Consider the following 22623-nt stretch of genomic DNA (forward strand, 5'->3'; position numbering starts at 1 on the left):
ACCCAGTCTCTTTTTTTGTCTATTATCCAACTGCTAGAATTACAGACATATACTGCCTAACCTATCTTTCAGGAATATTTTTCTTTCACTGAAATATACATAGGCATAAATATTTGAATGGAAATGTGTACATATATATATATATATATATATATATATATATATATATATATATATATGGTTATAGTCAACATTACAACTGAATTTCAAAACAGTTCAAAATATATGATGGTTTGGTACATGATAGAAATATGTATGCTTGTTGGAGGAGGACTGTGTACTAGGTAATAATATTCTACTAACCGGGAGCAAGACAGAAAATAATTAGATTTTTTTTTAGTCATGTACAGTTCCCCCAGATGATCAAAGCAGAGTGGCCCGAGTTCTTTGAAAAGTAAAGAAGGTCTCTAGAAATGTTGATATAGGTCGCCATTGAGTAGACAAGCATGTAGGAATTGATTTGTTCTCTAGTGGGGTGAGTACCCTGCATGTTAGTGTGCTGGCAACACCAGGCAGCATTGCATAGCAAGAAAATCCGTAGCACACAGGACAGTAGTGCTGGACTAAAGACTTAGGGAACAGAGTCACTGATGGAGCCCAGGAGATAACATTTATAAAAGAATTTATAAACTTAGGTCAGGAGCTCATGGTGAATTGCAGAAGATATCCAAAGACATATTTGAAGAGCCTTTAGGTATAATTTTTATAAAAATATAGCTAAAACACAGTAATTAGATAATCACAAGTATGATATTATTTATTCCTTCAACATGGACAAGAAATTGAGAAAATGTATTATTCAAGGTGGCATAGTTCTTGCCTCTAATTGTGACTCTCAAGAGGCAGAGGTAAGATTGACTGTGATGAATTTCAGGGCAGTGTAGATAAAAGAACAAATCCAAGAAGAACAAAGACTAAAGAATGACAATGTGGAATAAAAAGAGCAGAGAGCTTGACAGATAGACAGAGAGACAGACAGACAGGGGCAGGAGGGAAAGAGGGCAAGAAGGCAGGAAGGCAGGAGGGCATGAAGGAAAGATAGGGAAAGGAAGGGAGAAAGAGGAAAGAGAAAAGGAGGTTAGTGAGCTTTCTTTGCATCCATCTTTACAGAGAGATTTATCAAACCCCAGAATCACATTGGCCATGCAATTATCAGGTAATCTTACAGTACACCTCAATTATCAATATTATCAAAAAAATGAAATGTTTTATTATTTTAGGAATAACATACTAAAAAGAGGAGTCTTTAGTTACTTGGGCCATAAGAAATAAGCAATTAAAATTAAATGCTAGTATACACGTGCTAATATGGTAACTGAAGTCACAGATGGGGCTAGCACACTATGTGCCAGAGGGATTGAATTGCCATGGAGAGCATTGCTGTAGATACTCGCCCTCCACAATAGTCCTGAATACTAAAAATCCCACGTTATCTTCTGCATCTCAGATCAGAAGAAATAACCCAGAGTTTATTATCAATTCTTTTCATTTCTGAAAAGTGCATTTAATTTATTAACTACATAAAATCATGGAGCATGCAATAATACAAGCAATAGCCTCAATTTCTAAATGCAGAGGGTAATGCAATATATTTCATTTTTTTCTACTAGGAATTGTAAAGATGTTTTATATAGCCTTCATATACATTCCATTATTATGAGATAAATCTGTAAGCTTTTACTGGACATTAGGGCACCCTTTCCATGTTCACAACGTGTACATCATTAAATGTCATATGTAACATTTAATGGCATCGAGATTTAAAAAAAATTGGAATGATTTCAAAATATTTTGTGGCGTACATAACTAAAAGAGTAAGAAATAAGCAGCTTGATTATAATGCATCTGGTTACATACATTTAAGGTTATATACTTAATATAGAAATGAATGGCATGGAGCAAATGGTGGGTGGGAGACCTGGGCTGCCAGGGAGCAGAGAGATCTCTGTGGAGTGCACACAGAAAGTGCACCCTCTGCCTTGCCCTGCCTTGCCCTGCCTGATCCAGCAACCAGGAACTGAACTTTGGAACTTCTGCTTCCACCCGGCGACTCTGAGGCATAGAACAGGGCTCGACCCATCTGCCGTCTGGACCAGTGGAGATCCAGGGACACAGACCAGATACAAGGGAAAGGCAAGAACATATAACTGACAACAAAATGGCAAGAAGAAAGCGAAAGAGTATATCCCAAGGAAACCAAGACAACCTGGCAACACCAGAACCCAGCTCTCCCATAACAGCAAACATCGGAATTCCAAACACTCCAGAAAAGGAAGACACAGACCTGAAATCAAACCTCAAGATGCTGATAGAGATAATTAAACAAGAACGGGAGGAAAAGCAAAAAGATTCAGAAGCTTTTAAAGAGGAAACAAAAAAACTCAAAGAACTACAGGAAAACACAACCAAATAGATGAAGGAATGAAAGAGAGAACTTAAAATGGAAATTGACACAATAAAGAAAACACTAAAAGAGATAACCCTAGAGGTAGAACACCTAAAAAAGAAATCAGGAGTCACAGAAGCAAGCATTTCCAATAGATTACAAGAGATGGAAGAGAAAATCTCGGGGGCAGAAGACAACATTGTAAACATAGACAAAACACCCAGAGAAGATGCAAAAAACAAAAAGCTCCTAACCCAAAATGTCCAGGAAATCCAGGACACAATGAAAAGACCGAACCTAAGGATAATAGGAATAGAAGAGGGAGAAGAGTATCAACTAAGAGGCACAGTAAATATCTTCAACAAAATCATAGAAAAAAACTTCCCTACCCTCAAGAATGAGATGACCACGAGCATAAAAGAAGCCTTAAGAACTCCAAATAGATTAGACCAGAAAAGAAATACCTCCCGACACTTAATAGTAAAAACATCAAGTGCCCAAAGCAAAGAAAGAATACTAAAAGCAGTAAGGGAAGAAGGTCAGGTAACATATAAAGGCAGGCCAATCAGACTCACACCCGATTTCTCAACAGAGACTATGAAAGCTAGAAGAGCCTGGACAGACATCATGCACACCCTAAGAGAGCACAAGTGCCAGCCCAAGCTGCTATACCCAGCAAAACTATCAATCACCATCGATGGAGAGATGAAGATATTTCAAGACAAATCAAAATTCACACAATATCTGATCACAAACCCAGCACTACAACGAATTATAGGTGGAAAACCCAATACAATGAGGGACAATACAGCCTAGTAAAAACAAGAAAACTCCTAAACAAGAAAACCAAAAGAGGAAAAAAACACAGACACAACTCAACCCACAAAAGCAATAATGGCAGGAAACAGAAACAACTATTCCTTGATATATATTAACATAAATGAACTCAACTCCCCAATAAAGAGACATAGGCTATCAAACTGGATACATAAACAAAATCCAGCCTTTTGCTGCATACAGGAAACTCATCTCAGAGACAAAGACAGACACTATCTCAGAGTAAAAGGGTGGGAAAAAAACTTCCAAGCAAACAGCTCCAAGAAGCAAGCTGGAGTGGCTATTCTAATATCGAATAAAGTAAATTTCCAACCAAAAGTTATCAAAAAAGATAAGGAAGGACACTTTTTACTCATTACCAGGGAAATCTGTCAGGAGGAACTCTCAATCCTTAACATATATGCCCCAAATAAAAAAGCACCGACATTCATAAAAGAAACCCTACTAAAGCTCAAAAAATACATTTCACCCCACACAATAATAGTGGGAGACTTTAATACCCCACTCTCACCAATGGACAGATCATGGAAACAGAAACTGAACAAGGACACTGCAAAACTAGCAGAGACTTTGAACCAACTAGAATTAGTAGATATATACAGAACATATTATCCTAAAGTAAAAGAATACACCTTCTTCTCACCACCCCATGGCACCTTCTCAAAAATTGACCACATAATCGGACACAGAATGAGCATCCATCCATATAAGAAGATTGAAATACTCCCATGCATCCTCTCAGATCACCATGGTCTACGGCTTGTCTTTAACAACAACAAAGACAACAAAAAGCCCACATCCACATGGAAACTAAACAACGCTCTGTTAAACGATAGCAGGGTCAAAGGAGAAATAAACAAAGAAATTAAGGATTTTCTAGAATTCAAGGAAAACGAAACACAACATACCCAAAGCTATGGGATGCAATGAAAGCAGTACTGAGAGGAAAACTCATAGCCCTAAGTGCTTCCAATAAGAAACTAGAGAGAGCTTACATCAGCAACCTGACAGCACAGCTAAAAGCCCTAGAACAAAAGGAAGCAGATATACCCAAAAAGAGTAGAAGGCAAGAAATAATCAAAATTATGGCAGAAATAGACCAAATAGAATCAAAAAGAACCATTGAAAAAATCAACAAAACCAAGAGTTGGTTCTTTGAGAAAATCAACAAGATTGATAAACTCCTAGCAAGACTAACTAGAGGGCAAAGAGAGAGTATCCAAATTAACAAAAACAGAAAGGAAAGTGGGGACATAACAACTGAAACTGAGGAAATTCAAGAAATCATCATATTGAAATTACAGAACCATTATTTTACACACCTGCACAGTTCAATTCTCAAACATATGAAAAAAAAAAACAATAACAAGAACAATAACAAAAGGCTACCTAAAACAATAATACACAATAAACTTCTGGAGGTATCACCATCCCTGAATTCAATCTGTAATACAGAGCAATAGTAATTAAAAAGTGCTTTGTACTTGTGTAGGAACAGACAGGCTGATCAACAGAATTGTAATGGCCCCCAAACACCTATGGACACTTGATTTTTCACAAAGAAAGTAATACCATACAATGGGGAAAAAGTATCTTTAAAAAATGGCAGTGGTCTAATTGTATTTCTGCATCTAGAAGAATACAAATAAACCCATATCTATCACTCTGTACAAAATTCAAGTCAAGTGGATCCAAGTCTTCAATTTAAAATTAGATACATGAAATATAATAGAACAGAAAGTGGAAAAGATCATTGAACTCAATTGTACAGGAGACAATATCATATATAAACACCAATGGTTCATGCTCTAAGATCAACAATTGATAAATGGGACATTATGAAACTAAAATGATTCTTTAAGGGTAAGGACACTGGTAATATAACAAAATGGTATACTAAGAATTGGGAAAGTATTTTAACAAACCCTACATCTGAAAGAGGGATAATATTCAAAATTTATTTTTAAAAATCTCAAGAAGCTAGATATAATAAATTGAAATAATCCAATTAAAATTTTGGTACATATTGGATGCCCTCTATCAGATGTAGGATTGTTAAAAATCTTTTCCCAATCTTTTGTTTGTCATTTTGTCCTATTGACATTGTCCTTTGCCTTATAGAAGCTTTCAAATTTTAGGAGGTAGCATTTGTTAACTCTTGATCATAGAGTATAATCCATTAGTGTTCTGTTTAGGAGTTTTTCCCTGTGCCTATGTGCTCGAGGCTCTTCTCCATTTTTCTTCTTAGTTTCAGTGTGTCAGGTTTTATGTGGAGGTCTTTGATCCACTTGAACTTAAGCTTTTACAAGGTGATAAGAATGGATGCATTTGCATTAAAGAACTCAAGAAGTTAAATAAAATAATTCTCTTAAAATGGGGGGCTGAGCTAGACAAAGAATTCTCAATTGAGGAATATCAAATGGCTAACAAGCACCTAAAGAAATGTTCAACATCCTTATTAATCAGGAAAATGAAAATCAAAACAACCCTGAGATTTCACCTCACACTAGTCATAATGGCTAAGTTCAAAAACACAGGTGACAGCAGCTGCTGGCAAGGATGTAGAGAAAGAAGTGCACTCCTCCATTGTTGGTGGGATTACAAGTTGGTACCACCGATCTTTAAGTCTGTCTGGTCGTTTCTCGGGAAATTGAGCATAATATTTCCTGAGGACCCAGCTATACTACACCTGGGGATATATCCAAAAGATGCTCCAACATATAACAGACACACATGCTCCATGATGTTCATAGCAGCCTTGTTTATAATAGCTAGAAGCTGGAAAGAACACAGATGTCCTTCAACAGAGGAATGCATACAGAAAATTGGTAATTTCTACAATGGAGTACTACTCAGCTATTAAAATTAATGACTTCATTAAATTTTTATGCAAATGGAAAAATCTAGAAAATATTATCCTAAGGGACGTAAGCCAGTCACAAAAGGACTTATATGGTATGCACTCACTGATAAGTGGATATTAGCCCAAATGCTCTGATTACCCAAGATACAATCCACAGATCACAGGAAGCTCAAGAAGTTGGAAGACAAAGGGGGGATGCTTTAGTCCTTCTTAAAATTGGGAATAAAATATTCACAGGAGGATTTGTGGAGACAAAGTTCAGAGCAGAGAGTAAGGGAAGAAACATCCAGCGAGGGTAGAGATTCATCTCATATACAGTCACCAAACCCTGACAATATTGTGGATATCAAGAAGTGCATGCTGACAGGAGCCGCAAATAGTTGTCTCCTGAGAGGCTTTGCCAGAACCTGAGAAATACAGAGTCAGATACTCTCAACTATCCATTGGACTGAGAACTGGTCCTCCAATGGAAGAGTTAGAACAAGAAATGAAGGAGCTGAAGGTTTGCAAGCCCACAGGAAGAATAACAGTATCAACCAACCAGATTCCCCAGAGCTCCCAGAGACTAAACTACCTATCAAAGAGTACACATGGAGGGACCCATGGTTCCAGCAGCATATGTAACAGAGGATAGCTTTATCAGGGATCACCAAGAGGAGAGTTCTTTGGCCCTGTGAAGGTTCAATATCCCAGTGTAGGGGAATGTCAGGGTGTAGAAATGGGATTGAGTGGGTGGTTGGGAAAAGTCTCATTAGAGGCAGGTATAGGGGGATGAAATAGGGAGATTCCAGAAGAGAAACCAGACAAAGGGGATAACATTTGAAATGTAAGTAAAAAAATACCCAATTAAAAAAATAAAATGAAGGACTGAAAAAAATGGGTACAAAGCTAAATGAAAAATTATCAGTAGAGTAATCTTGAATGGCCTAGAAACACTTAGAGAAATGTTCAAGTCCTTCCTCATCAGGACAACAAACAGTTAAATAATAGTAACTCTCAAATTCTATCTTATACTGGTTAGAATACCTAAGGTAAAAATCTCAAGTGATAGCACATGCTGGTGAGGATGTGGAGCAAGGAAACACTCTTGTATTGCAGGACTCTTGGGGATGGCAGAGACTGAACCACAAACTAAAGACCATACATAGGCTGGACCTACCCCCCCACCCACATATGTAGCAGATGTGCACCTTGGTCTCTATGTGAGTCGTGAACTTGGGGGATATCCCAAAAGCTGTTGCCTGTCTTTGTGATATGTTCCTCTAGTTGGGCTGCCTTGTTTGTCCTCAATGGGAGAGATTGTGGCTAGCCCTGCAGAAACCTGATTAACCGGGGTGGAGCATACCCAGAGGGGTCCTCCACCCTTTCAGAAAAAAAGGGGAGGGGAAGAGGGGAGGGATTGTGAAAGGGGGTGAACTGGAGGCAAGGTCAGTGATTGGAATGTGAAGTGAATAAATAAAATTAAATTGTAATAAATGAAAAGATGTACGGAATATGACACAAAGGCTAAAGTTTTGCTTATAAAAACATACAGACCTGAGTTTGTGTCCTCAATAATAACCACACAAAAAGCCAGTCATGTGGCCTGTTATCCAAGCACTAAGGAAAAGGCATAAAGGCACCTGGATCCCAAGGCTTTGCTAGCATCTAGCCTAGGAATTGTAACTGGAGAGCAACAGGTTCAGTGAACAGCTCTATCTCAAAACTATAGTAGAGAGTAATGGGGGAATACTTCCAAACACACTGATCTCCATATATTCAGGTGTCAGTGCGCACAGCTACACATAAACATGACATATGCATTCATTCATATATACTACATATAGACAGATAGTAATTACTGCTATAATGTATTCATATATTAACCAAATATGTATAAATGCTATACTAAAATATACTATAAATACACACTTGTACGTGATCACGCGTGTGTACATAGCATATATTTTTCTACTGATGGGGAGATGGGAGAAAAGAAAGCAAGAAAGCTAGACAGATGTCACACATGGATGGGAACATTATAGCATACCTTTTAACTCTAAGAACAACTTGTAATGACTAGTCTTAGGGGATTTAATTTCTACTCTGTTGATGTATTTTACTTTTTATAGAAAGGCTAATATGGGTTAAAAAAAAAAACCATAGGCTTCTTTTGCAGAAGTAACAGCTTTGATTTGAAGAACCCACATGATAGCCTATAACAACTGTAACTCTAGTCCCTGGAGATCTTTTCTGAACTCCTTAGATACCAGGTATAAACTTAGTGTATACATGTAGTTAAAACATCTATACACATAATAAAATAATTAAAGCTTAAGAAGAATATTAGAGCAAAATATGACAAAATATTATGTTTACTAATCATGTATTTTAAAACTTGAATATCATCTAACATCTAAATGTTAAAAAGCAAAAGAAAAATTGGAAGAAAATTATATCTTAGGGTAAGCTATCCTTCTCTAAAAACTTTAATTCCTTTTACTTTGTAATTATCTTGTACTGATCAATATAATTAAAGATGAAATGCAATTTTTATGGTTCTGCAGGTTGTATAAAATCTATAAATATTGACTTGAGTCCAACTAGGAATCCTTTCCATACTATATTGTATGTTCAAAGATTGGTATAATAGGAACAATCATTAGATATAGGAAAATTAGGTAAAAAGCTGAATTGTTTGTGTCACCTAATTTGAAGATAATCAGTTGGGCTGGAAACATTGCATTTCTAAGTAACATAGAATGCAATCATTTCTAAATGAGCATTGATATTGAGCTTAGCAATTAATGTCTTTTGAATTATATGCGTGTGATGATTTGGTTATGTTTGGCCCAGGGAGTAGCATTATAAGATGGTGTGGCACTTTGGTTTAGGTGTGTCACTGTGGGTGTGGGTGTGGGTGATTAGACTCTCATCCTAGCTGCCTGGAAGTTTGTATTCTGCTAGCAGCCTTCAGATGAAAATGTAGAACTCTCAGCTCCTCTTCCATCAATCCTGCCTAGATGCTACAGTGTCCTGCCTTGATAATAATGTCCTCTTACAAGTTGCCTTGGTCATGGTATCTGTTCACAGCATCAAAACACTAACTAAAACAATCAGTAAAGAAAAAAACTTTTTAAAAAGATTTTTTTTCTTCAATGGTAATACAGATTAATTGTACAGTAATGGTATTTTACAAACACCAGTTACATTCCATTGTTTGAGTTGCAAGATTGACTGCATATGACTTCCAATAAACCATTACTTCAAATATTTGCATATATAGAGAGGTAATATTAAAATAATTTTTCCTGATTAAAATGATGTAGGAAAATGCTATGAATTTCTCACATATACTATTTTAAGGCAACAAATAATTTTTTGATCCTTACAGAAATTTGATGAGGTAAGTTATATTTCTAATCTACATGAAATATTTTATTGTTTCTAAATTTGAAATAGATCAAAGGTCAGTCTATTTTATAGTGCAGCAAGATATTTTTCCACAACACTTTAAATTTAACAACCAACTTTCTAAAACAAGTAGAGCATGAAAGTCTTTGAAGATTGTAAATGTAAATTCTGGTGAAAGGGAATTTAGAAATGGCACTTAAGAGCTGCAGTTTCTAAAGAGGAGGAAGGAACCAGGGGCAGTGTAAGAGAGCTCTAGTCTAAGACAAAAAGCCAGTGTTCATTCCTGAGGTACAGGAGAGGAGGGAGAAGGCAGGTGGAGGGAGGAAGAAGAGAAATTTCTGCACTTCATTTGTTTGTTGATATAGAACCTTTCATAAATCAGGAAAACTGAGGCTCCAGGATGAGATGTACTGTTTCAGGTAACTACCTTCCTGTGAATAGCTTCCAAAACCCTGTTGCTACAGGAATCTCTTCTGACAACATATGTATCAGAAAATTAAGGCTGCAATTTATTCATTCTAAATTTATTGGAATGTATGGTTATTAAATATTTATTAGGATATCTACATTAAAAAGGACCAACAACTATTTAAAACTCATAAAATGTCTACAACATAGTTTACTGAATGGTGTTCAGTGCTTAGTATCGAAATTATGGGTTATGATAATCGTGGTGAAATAATAAATATTAATAGCACATGCAGATAAAATATAACAATATTATCTGATTTTAATAAGATGTGACTATTGTGTAGGTTGTTCCACTTTATTGTGACACATTATTTAGCTATGTATGGAGCCTAATTAGACAGTGCTACAGCAGAGCTGCCAATAAAGTCTGTATGTGTAATCCCTCTTTTTTTTTTTTTCTCAATTATTCAAGTTCTTCTTTCGTGAGAGTAAGAAAGTTTTTCTTCTGGCATTCATTACTCCTTGATGACTGTTTTTAAATAACAAATTACATTTCTAAAAGAATGAAACTGTTTGGAAAATGATTTATCTTGAACTAAATTTTCATAAGTTCTTCACCTTGGCTACTATTTTAGATAAAAATGTTTAGATCTGGACAATATCATCCTAAGTAAGGCAATCTAGACCCCCAAAGACATTCATGGTATGTTTTCACTTATAAGTGGATATTAGCTGGAAAGTTCTGGATACCAATGCTATAATTCACAGATCCAAATAAGCTAAGTAAGAACCAAAGTCCAAGCAAGGATGCTTAAATTTCCCTTAAAAGTGGAAATAAAATAGTCATAGGAGGCAAATGGATGGAGGAAACTAATTGAAGAGGGGATGGAGAAGGGAAATGGCATAGGGATCAGGTGTAGAGAGAACAGGGAACAGAGAACAAATTAAGAGTGTGCAGGAAGACAAGGGGCATTTCTTGGATTTGCCAGAGACATGGAATTGGGGAGGAGAGCCCAGCAAGTCTATGGGGATAACTGTAGCCGAGACTCTAACAGTGGAGAATATGGAGCCTGAAGTAGGCACCTCCTGCAACTAGGCAGGACCTCCAATGGACAGATTCTGCAGCAACCAAAACTTCAAACCCTTCTTATAAGATGTGTAGCAACAAAGGTAGAGCAGAGACTGAGGGAATGTCCAACCAATACCTGAAATTGAAACCTATCTCATGGGCAAAACCATTCTCTCACACTATTACTGATACCCAGCTACTTTTGCAGACAGAATCCTAGCATAACTGTCCTCTGAGGGGGTTCACCCAGCATCCAATGGAAAGCCAATACAGAGAACAACAGCTAAACATTTGATAGAGCTAGCAGAGTCTTGTGGAAGAGTTGGGTAAGAACTGAGGAAACCTGAGGAGAATAGGCACTTCACAAGAAGATCAACTGTGTCAACTGACCTGGACCCTTGGGTGTTTTCAAGAGATGGAACCATCAACCAAAGAGCAAGCATGGACTAGGTCTAGGCTCCCCATCATATAAGTAGCAGATGTATAGCTTGGTCTTCATATGGGTCTCCAAAAGCTGGAACAGCGTCTGTACCTGAATCTGTTCTTTGACTGTGGATTCTGTTCCCCTACCTGGGATGCTTTTTTGGCCTCATTGGGAGAGGATGAATCTTGTCTTACAAAGACCTGATGTGCCAGGGTGTGGTGATAAGTGGCAAGGTTCCCCCTTCTCAGAGGAGAAGAGAAGAGAGAAGTGGGAGAGGAGATGTAGAAGAGAGGGGCTGGGAGGAGAGAGGGGTAGATTTCAGATGTACAGTGAATAAATAAAGAGATATATCTTTATATTAGTAAGCACTAGGATTTGAATGTTTTAAGAGTGAGTAGGCAATGATTATCATAAAACCATTAACACTGTCAAAATGGGACTTTGTGTTGCTTTAGTGAAGTATTATTACATGTAATATTTTGACATTTTTGTTTTGAGTTTTTAATACCTTGTTGTTTTCGTGGATCATAAATCTGAAGCCCGAAGAGAGGTGCTCTTTCATGCCTCAGCAACGTCACCTCACTGGTCACCAAATCTAGTTGAAAAATTGAACCATTCATGTAATCTGTCCAGAATACATAATTTCCATGATGTGACAGTCCAAAAGGATGGTTCAACTCTTTCCCACTGTATACAATCTGTAAAATATGAAATGAATGTAAAACATACTACAAAACAATCAAGACTACCATTCCAAATATAAGTATTTAAATAAGTAATATACATGTAACCATACCAGAGGACAGCCTAACTACAGTCTTAACTCATACGTTATCAGAGTAGATTTACAAATGAGATTTTTACACTGAGAGCTCATTTTTATTATTTTTGAATGCTATTTGAAGGGAACACTAAATTCATCATATGTTCAAAAATTTTCTCATAAATGCCACTGCAGATATGACAAAGAATAGAATTTTAACATAGCAATTTATTTCTCCCTCTCCACTTTGTGTGATATTCATTATTCCCTTGGATGAATGTTAATCTAAATAATTACTACATACAAACACACACTCATAAAATCTCACACATATGCACACTTACACACACATGCTGTTTGTCTAATAATCATATGAAATGAAATGTTTGAATGGCTCTGTTTAGTTTTACATAGATAAGCTTTGCTAATGAGGTTTAATTTGATTATGCTATTGTATTATTTTTCTATTCCCTTCTATTTGTTGTTGAAGTGTAGGAGTCAGGAGAATAGTCAAGTCATCTTGTACAATAAATTGATAAATAGTAATTACACTAGAGACCTAATATGGTTTCTATTTTTACCTTATAACACTTATAAAATTCTTCTGCATGCTATAGGAAAGCAAATACTTTAATCTCAATCAATCGATATTTATAAAAATTGAAACTGTGCTAATTTTAATAGAATCTTCTAGTTAAATTTATAATGAAATATTGAGGTACAGCAGATCTTAAAATGTGATGAGAATGAAATTATACACATTGTATGTATACACAGGCATACACTTTCTCACACAAAATGTATTTGAAATGTTTTATGCACATATATATTGTGTACATACTAACATCTTCAGAGGAAGTACATATATTTAATTCATAGATATGAAACATATGACATCATAAAACATACCAATCATATTTATTTATCTGATAGAATTGGTTGATATCATCCGTGATAACCAATGACTGAACCGGTTAAAGTACAATTTGTTTCTCAAAAAGAATTAGCAGTGGTTAAAATGAGCCATTCAGGACTCAGATCCAGAAAGAAACTTAGGGACACATTTGGAAATGTCTAATTTACTTTCTTCACGCTTTACATTGTAGTTGAAGTCATTCCCTGGGCCTCTAGGTTATAAGTGAGTAAAGACGAAGAAACAAGATGATGATTTTATCACTAGGCCTTGTGTCTTACTCTCAACTACACTCTTGTCAGCATTATCCACCAAATGCCAGGGCATTTTACAGTAATTAAAGCTAAGGAAGGAAGGTCATATTTATTTGTACCAATCGCCTTGAAATGTAGCCCATTCCTACAATGCTTCTCAGGTTCGGTATTGCAAAATTCTTTACTCAAATGAATGCAGTGTAATTACTTTGTCTAAATCTCAGCTGCAAATATGGAACATATTTAAATAGAGAAGGGTTGCTTGGTCACAGAAAATCCATCAATAATGTAGAAAGGCTGCACTGTAAAATCAGCCCTGCTATTAGGAGGTCTTCTTTTAAAAAATCCACAAATCCTGGCAAACTGCAGTGAGCTGGGTCTGGCCTCCCAGAGGCCCGTGCCAGATGTACAGCTTAATGCTCGTTCTCCTTCAGCCGCCCCACAGAGACTATTGGCAGCCACCTCAGAGGGGTAAAAATAAACATGAAAGTATTTTTAACACAGCACAACAAGGCTCTGTGGAAGAGGAAGCCTGCGGGTTACAAACAGCAGCCCCTGTCTCTTACCTTTCTGTGGGTTCCATTCAAGAATATTTTCTCAATATGATCATAGTAGGCATCACACCAATATAATGTGCTGGTGTGAAAGTCCAGTGTTAGGCCATTTGGCCACAGCATCTTTGAAGTCACAAAAATTTGTCGATTGACGCCATCCATCCAAGCCTTCTCAATCCTTCCAACACTGTCATCTATTTTATCTTCCTTCCAGTCTGTCCAATACATCCAACTAGGACATGAGAAACAAGAGACTATTTCGTTATCTCTAGTAGGCACCATATAGCAGAACCCCCTCAGATTTGGTGCTTCCATATGTCAGTAGTCAGTAGCTTGCTGATACGTTGTATCTAAAGTTATCTTTCTGAACCAGTTAGCTCATGGAAGCCAGGAAAGCCAAGGCCACTAACAACCTTGTAGAAGCTCCAGGAATCCTACTACCAGCTGCCCTTCCCCAGGCTACCACCAAAAGCCTACCTGCAGCCAACCAAGGCTTGCCTAACAGATTATGGAAAACAGTGGTAAGCACCCAAAATTTATTTTCTTAGAACCCTGATAATTTTTATGTAGCATTACTTTTAAACATTGTTCCATAAAATGCATAACGTGACTGAGAGGTTAAAAAGATGGCAGCTGCCATGAGAATAGTTAATGATCTACTCCAGACTTTACTGAATTTCAGATGGGAATTAGTGTTTTTATTTTTAGATGGGCCACTGGATTGCCTTTGTTCTAAAGGTCACAGTCAAATTGGCTTTATTTAGCCAGACTCGAGTTGTCTTGCTAATGCAAATTATCTATGCTTTATTGCTGTTTAGTACTGTCCCACATCCACAAAGGATGATTTAGCTGCACAAATGTTTAAGAACAGCAGGTTGACTGACCTTGAGATTTTTAGCTTTTAATCTCTACCTCCAACAAAACACCTGCCTTTATAAAGGAATGTCTTGTGTAAACTGCAACAGTGGGGGAGTGGGCCTGGAGCTAATGGTCTAATTCCCTCAGGAATGAGGTTGGAATGCACTGTATGTGTTGTTTGAGGGTCTTGTGAAAGTTCCTGAGTTATTAATTAAACTGTTTCTTTCTTTTCCTTTTTTTTTTTTTTTTTTGGCACCCAGACACAGCTCTGTAAAGGACCAATGCTTATCTAAGCCCCCTGATGTCTTTCTTTCCCTTGTGGGAAGCTTGAAGAATTTCTGGCATAGTTTGGGACAATTCTGAATCCAAACTAAGAATTCTAACAGTGTTCAAATTCACTGGTAAGTGGAAGTTGAAAATATATCCCCTACTATTTTATAGCAATTAAGCTTTTATCAAATTTTTTAACAGTTGACAATTATTTTTGATTGCCTGTTGAAATGGAGGATTAATGTGAAAGAAAGTTGGATGGTAGTGTATTCTGCATTCCATACAAGGGCTTTGATCATCATGACAACATAGGAACTGTCGCAAAAGAAATAGTAGTTTCTCTAATTACATGTTGTGCACAAATGCTTAGTTTCATTTATATAAATCCGCTTCATAAAATGAACTACATGATATTTCATCATCAGTGGCTTTTTCAAAAATCATTACATTCCCTTAGTTAAAGCAGTTTTATTCTTATTCCTTACTATATTGCACATTATTGAAACAGGATTAATTTTCTCACATTTCCTGTTGATCATACATATGCATTTTCAAACATACATGAGTCACAGGCTTGAAATTCCAAGAATAGTATTTATAAATGCTGTTCTGCAGGGATTGAATGAATCAGGCAGTCAGTACTGTCATGAGAGAAAGTGTATTGTAAATAAGAACACAAACTTGAAAAGGATGAAAGCCTCGAACCTCTGGGAAATTGGCAAAGCTTTTTTCCATATGGCTTCGAATTGTCGAAACCTTCTTCTCTGGTCAACTACAAGTGCTTATTGACCAGTATGTACCAAAACTGCAGCTTTCTCAATGCCATGTTTACAGCCAGGCACTCTATCCAGAAAGACCACCTACAGGGACTAGATAACCCCTTCCTGCTGAGCTGTGTGTAAGGAACACCCTGTGGTTTTGTGGGTGTGGCTTCATCAGAGCACACAGCCCACCTGCTCCCAGATTTCTGTCTGGTATTCTTCATTTTCTCACCACCCAGTATGTTTTTCCAGTGTAAGCCACATGGGCTTTGGCACTGTTTAAATAAAGAATGCTGGGAACTGACCCAGTACTTAAGATTATTTTTTACAAAAACAATATAACAGAAAAAAAAAACATTTCGTTTTTATTTCAAGATCTACACACACACACATTCTAGATTCTATATATATAAGAGATCATATGATATTTGTCTGAGTTTGGCTTATTTTGCTTAATATAATGATCCATTTATTTTTCTGGAAACTCCCCCCACATACCCTGGTGATGCTGGTTTAGTAGAGACAATGTGTATTTGAGACTACTACAAGGAAAAGGGTTTCTACAATGGAAGTGTACAGCTTTGAAGGAAAGGTATTCTGGCAGTCTGGGCCAAAGGGATAGTACAAAGTTACAGTTTACAACAAACCTCACACAACAGATTCATTGGCAGAGCCACAAACAGGTGGCTAACTCTGCTGGGGAAAGGTTCCAGGGTTGAGATTTTCATGGTGGAGATTTGCAGACAAGCCCAGGATTTGGTGGGTGTTCAGCCTGTGTTTTTTGCAGTTTATTCTGTTACCAAATTGTCTCCAGCTTAACCCTTCAGTGTTTCCTGTTGTAGGGACCACTTCACTGTCATTACTCATGCTAAAATTCAAAACACTTTCTAATATGCAACTCTGAAAGGTTTATTCTGAAACCCTTACAATGAGTATGTTAATGAAATGAGTCCAAAGCCATTGACACACTGACAGTATTATGGTTCTAGATTCCTTTTCTGTCTGCTCTTTCTGATGCCCCTGCCCTGTACTTCACTCAATTTTTTTTTGTTTTTGTTGACTTTCTCTTATTTGAAAAACATAACATACACATTACGCTTCAGTTTTATATTTTCAGACACAATTTGTTATTGCTAACTCTGCCTGACTTCTTTTCAAACGGCTTTCTGCACTTCCACCATTGGATACCTGCATCACAGAGTATCTTCTTTTTGGTCTATATGTCACAATTTTCCTTTGGACCACCTTTCATCGGTGCCTCTGTTTTCTGCCATGGGCTTCATGCTAATGGTCTAGACTATACCTGCACATACCTCTACTTATGTGCATGCACACATATGCACATAATGCAAGGGAGCACATCTGAGAACAGGAAACATTTGTCCTTCTGAGTCACCTTCATATATTTTCTAGATCTACCTATTTTCCCAAAACTTTATAATTTTATTCATCTTTATGTTTAAATACAATTGCATTTTGTCTATATTTTATATTCATTATCTATTCATCTGTTGAAAGACATCTACACTGGTTCCATTTTGTTGCTGTTGTGAATAGAACAGCGGTAACACAGATGTCCAAGTATCTTTATTTGACTTTTAATTGTGTGAGTATACATTATTCACAAAAAGTCACAAGTTTCTAGGAGGCAATTATTCTCCATGTTTCTATTGATATTTATAAGTTGAATGGATTTTAACTAAAAAATAATTTACACTCTATTGATCCCTTAGTTGTCTGATACTTTTGATGAAGTATATCTTTGCAATAAGTAATGAGTACCCCCTCTGTACTTTGAAAGGCTAGAAGTGTTAGAATGCAGTAGAAAACATAAAGTTTTTATTCTGAGAACATGTACATAAAGTTCCAAATATTGGAAAGAATTTTTGGGGTTAATGCTTCCTTTTATTACTAAGCATGCTTTTAATAAAATCATTGGACCAAATTGTTTCAGACTTACATGGCTGTTCCCTATGTTTTCTGAGCCAGATTTCAGACAGAACTAAGATTGGGCTCTTTAAAATGAAGGTGAACATGCTAACTCCAAACCTATATTCACACTGAAGATAAAACAGCAAGCTCTGTTATGGTCTTCTTTTCTCTTAACACTTCATCTCCACACAAAAAAAAAAAAAAAAATGACTTAAGAAGAATTGGATAATATGAAATGGAAATTTCACTAATCACAGATGATTACGAAAGCAAACATGAAAATGTCAGAACTAAAGTAAAGTTAATTCTGTTGAAAATGCCTACAGTGATACAACTACTCCCCAGGAAGATGTACTATGCTTGTATTTGAAGTTATTCTCAAATCATAGAGTTCTAGAAGCTGCACTTCATTGATCTCAGCTTACAATGGACATCTCATACCCTATTCATTTTTAATGTATGCATTGGATCAAAAGAATATGCATTTGTGATCATATTCTCTTGGTGTGGAAGGACACATTCACACAGAAATCAGAAGCCAAAACTACGCAATCTATTCATTTAATGTTAAATTTCTGTTAGGTATTTTCACATTTCTTTAATATTATATAAATATGATTTTATGTTCCTGCCTAGGTCTGAAGAAAAAATCAAATTGTTCCATAAAATATTTCATTCTGACCAAGTAGCACAAACTATAAAGTTATATTCCCAGATGGAAACATAAATGAGCTTAAAATCACGGTAGATTCATATAAAGGAATAGAAAAACTCTCTGCAGAAAGATCGTCTGGGTTTAACATCTAACCATTCTGTCTGCAATTGAAGGGAATGGGATCCATGATTACTTATTTCTTCATTCAAGGAAAGAGGATGAACATCAACCATTCAAAGGACCATTATACATGGGAACATAGTAACTAATTTAAAAATACGTAGTTCACAGAAAATGTACAAAATGTATGATATGTTCTCAATACCTAAAATATGATCAGCTTAAAAGTCTAAGCAATAGTGTCTCTGACAGAATGATGGTGTGCCCTAGAGTCAGGTTGTTTACACAGAACTTATCTTAAACCTTTTCCCTAGCATATCCTCTATACAAATGTACCAATATTGCTTATTTTCCTACTTTAACATATTTTCCTCTTTTTAGCTAAAATTTTTTTTAGGAAGGGAACTCACTGAATAAGAAACTTCTTTCAATTTTCTCTTCCCATGGAAATTTACCAATTCATGTGAATCTAAATAAATTTGTCACTGCTAATATATATATATATATATATATATATATATATATATATATATATATATATATATATAACAGGAAACGACAGAAGCAGGCTTACATACCCATTGGCTGGATCTACCACAATTGCTCTTGGATGAGACATTTCTCCCTCCAGCAGAGTTTTCCGGCTCTGAGAAGCCTTTTCCAGCCTGGCCACGTTAATGGTTTTTCTGTGACCATCATTGGTCCAATAAAGGTTATTTCCAATCCAGTCTACTGCAATACCTTCTACGTTATCCAGATCTATAAAAGTGTAAGAGCAAGAAAGAAACTCACCATATAATTAAAGTTAAATAAGTTTTCACTACCACTGATCTATTTAATTAAGTATCACAAAGAAAGAACAAATGAAAGAAAGAAAGAAAAGGAAGCGAATAATCAGAAAAGAAAACAAACTTTAATCCAAGATCTTTATATTGTGATCTTTTTCATATAGAAACATTTTTCAATTTTGTTTTGAATACATTGTCATGCAAAGGATAGAGATTATAATGTCGTGCATGTTCTCAAACCATATATATGCTATTTTAACACCAGAATGCTGTAATCAAGAAAGTGGTCTATAGAATAACACAATATACAAATTACAAGAGAATAAAAGCCTTAAAATTATGAGTGTGTAAGTATGAACAGAAATTTCAAAGAGCATCTGCAATACTTCTGTGTATTTGACCCATTCTGTTAAGGATTTCATACATTTCTTATGTGTTCTATTGAAAGCCACTTCTATTTCCTCCTCTTAATTCCTGTACTATCCCCTTACCATTTTTCATCTTCAACTTCACGTGCTCACTCTCTCTTTTAAAAAAAAATCCACTGAGTATGAAGGGTGCTGAATGTATTGTCCAGTTTAAGAACCCTCTGTAGATTTCTCTAAAGGACATGAACTAATGTATTAGAAATACTGTTAAGAGACTTAACGGCTTATATGATCCAAACGTTCAGTTTTAGAGAAAAGAAAGTCAGCATTTCAAAGCAAACTCATGTGCTTATGGTTTACCACCCAAGATACTTCCGAACAGCAGAATAACTTCACAGGTAAATTGCACCTGTGCTTAGAAGAATGTTTAATTCTGTCCATACTTCATTGATGTTTAGTTTGTCTGAGCAATTGCCCATTCTAATATAATAGAGAAGAGCTGTTTGTTCTTTTCCATTTATCAAGTTTTATAGATGAATTTTAAAATTATATTTTATTCGGAATCAATTTCTGTAAAAACAGTCAAGATGGAAAAATCTTCTAGTTTTAAAATTTTTACTGTGGCTCCATGACTTATAACTTTTTTTTTGTCACAAGGAGAAGTTACTATAACTCTATAAATAGAAATGTCTTTGCTTGCACTGTAAATCTATCTAAAGAGAGGGAGCAATAATAGTGCCTTACTGATCTTAGGTTATAACCCTGGGTAAACAGCTACTGCTCCTGCCCCGGGGTCATAAACTGGAGTCAACCAACTATGAGGCTTGCACAGAGGTCATATTTGAGCTAAGGCAGGGATCTCTGTACTGCCTGAGCTGGAACAACTTCTTATAGCATGCTAATTATTATCTATTTATCATGGAAAAAGAAAAATACATATATGAATGGCCTAGGTGCCTTACATTTTTATCTTGTAAAACTCTTAACTAAGTAACATTTTCTTATGCTTTACCAGTGACCTTCTTCATTTAAAAATAGTATATATTATCATTCAGGAATATATGCTGCTGATAATAAGAAGGAATTGAATTCAAAGAAGCACAATTCAAAAGGAACTGCTGCCCAATCATTTCATTTTAGTTTTGAAAGTTGAACTATAATTTATAAGTGATTAGGGTTATGGTAGGGAACCACATTGTCCATTACCATCTAGTCACAGAACCAAGGAAGCTACTTAACTGCTATTTTCTACAATGCCCTAATACTTAAATATAAACACAGGACAATGCTTACTTCACAACATGTTTTGAGGATTAAAGGATTATATGGGTGAAGTTCTTTTTATTTATTTATTCCTTCATTCATTCATTATTTTTGAGAATATGACTTAAATAATGTCTAGTATGTAGCAAATTCTGTATAAATTATGCTTTATTGCTAATAGTTGATATTATAGGCTTTTCCTTATTTAGCCTATTAAGATAATAATGATATACAAAACTGCAACAACAGCAGAAGACTCCCTCCTCTATGAGAGGCCATGCAGGTATTAGAAACTTCAGGCTCACAAAATCAGCAGAAGACTCCTGCTGCAGAAGAAACCAAGTAAGTACTAGGAACTCCAGAAACCACATAGTACCTGGAGTCCTAGAAAGCATGCCTATATTAAGAAGCCTGGAGGTCATACCAGTAACCAGGACCCAGAAACCATGCAAATTACAAGAACCCCAGAATTTCAGAGGCAACAGTAGCACACAAAGATCTCAGAGGTAATAGAAGCTACCAAAACAATAGCAAAGACTTTCTTTTGGCCCTGAGGACTGAAGAGTTGCTGGTCACCAGAATTATGAACAGTCCAGTCAAAAACACCAGAGAAGACACTGGAACCAAGGGAAACATGTCTATCCAGCAAATACAAAGTCAGAAATCATCATTTAAATGAATAACTACTGTAAACCCTGTGCCTAGAGGTCAGCCAGCATAAGAACACAGTTAACAAGAGCCAGGGCAACCTGACACCATAAGAGCCCAGCTACATACTACAGCAAGCCCTGAATTTTCCAACATAGCTAAAGCACAAGAAAATAGCCTTAAAACCAATTTTAATAAAATAATAGAAGCCCTTAAAAAGGAACTGAATAAATATCTTAAAGAAACCCACAAAAGGACAAATAGGTGAAGGAAATGAATAAAATTGTGAAAAATGGAAACAGAGGCAAAAAAATAAATAAATACTAAACTGAACTAACCTAACCTAACCTAACCTAACCTAACTAACTAACTAACTAACTAACTAACTAAATCCAAAACCCAAGCTGAGAAACTCCTGGAGATGAAAAATCTAGGTAAGTAGACAAGAGTCACAGATGAAAACCTCACCAACAAAATGCAAGAGATGGACAAAAAGAATGTCAAGCGTTGAATATAATATAAAAAATTGAAACATCAGTCAAAAAATATTGAATATAAAAGGTTGCTAACGCAAAATATCTACAAAATCTGGGAAACTATGAAAAAAAACAAACCTAAGAATATTAGAAATAAACAAACAAAAAAACTCGGAGGTCCAAAAAGTATCTTCAAAAAAATATAAACAAAAAAAAGATTTTTCCTAACCTAAAGAAGGAGATGCCAATAAAGGGAAAAAGAGCTTCCAGGACACTAAGTAGATTGAACCAAATAAAGGAAGGCCCTTTGCCACATAGTAATCAAAACACTAAATTTACAGACAAAAGGAAGAATACTAAAAGATACAAGGATGATAGTCAAGTAACATGTAAAGATAGACCAATAAGTATTATTCTCAGTGGAGACTCTAAAAACCAGAAGGTGTGAGACACATGACTTTCAGATACTAAGAGATCTACAGATTTCAGCCAAGTCTACCATACTCAGTACAAACTTCAGTCAGCATAGAAAAGACAAGTTATCCCATGAAAAGTCAAATTTAAGCACTATCTATTTACAAATCCAGCCCTACAGAAGGTATTAGAATAAAAACAAC

The 22623-nt window shown here is 35.9% G+C and overlaps 1 protein-coding gene across 1 annotated transcript in view; it reads right to left on the minus strand.

Annotated features, from left to right (window-relative positions):
- LRP1B (LDL receptor related protein 1B) overlaps positions 1 to 22623 on the minus strand; it is a gene marked incomplete at both ends in the record, with an annotated part of 1929155 nt that overhangs the window by 783463 nt on the left and 1123069 nt on the right. The window contains 3 exons of the mRNA XM_080928219.1: positions 11892 to 12081; positions 13880 to 14099; positions 19042 to 19222. Coding sequence (XP_080784345.1) covers positions 11892 to 12081; positions 13880 to 14099; positions 19042 to 19222 — 591 coding nt within the window. The remainder of the gene's footprint in view (positions 1 to 11891; positions 12082 to 13879; positions 14100 to 19041; positions 19223 to 22623) is intronic.

This window comes from Micromys minutus (assembly GCF_963924665.1).
Source record: "Micromys minutus genome assembly, chromosome: 13".
Lineage (NCBI taxonomy): Eukaryota > Metazoa > Chordata > Mammalia > Rodentia > Muridae > Micromys > Micromys minutus.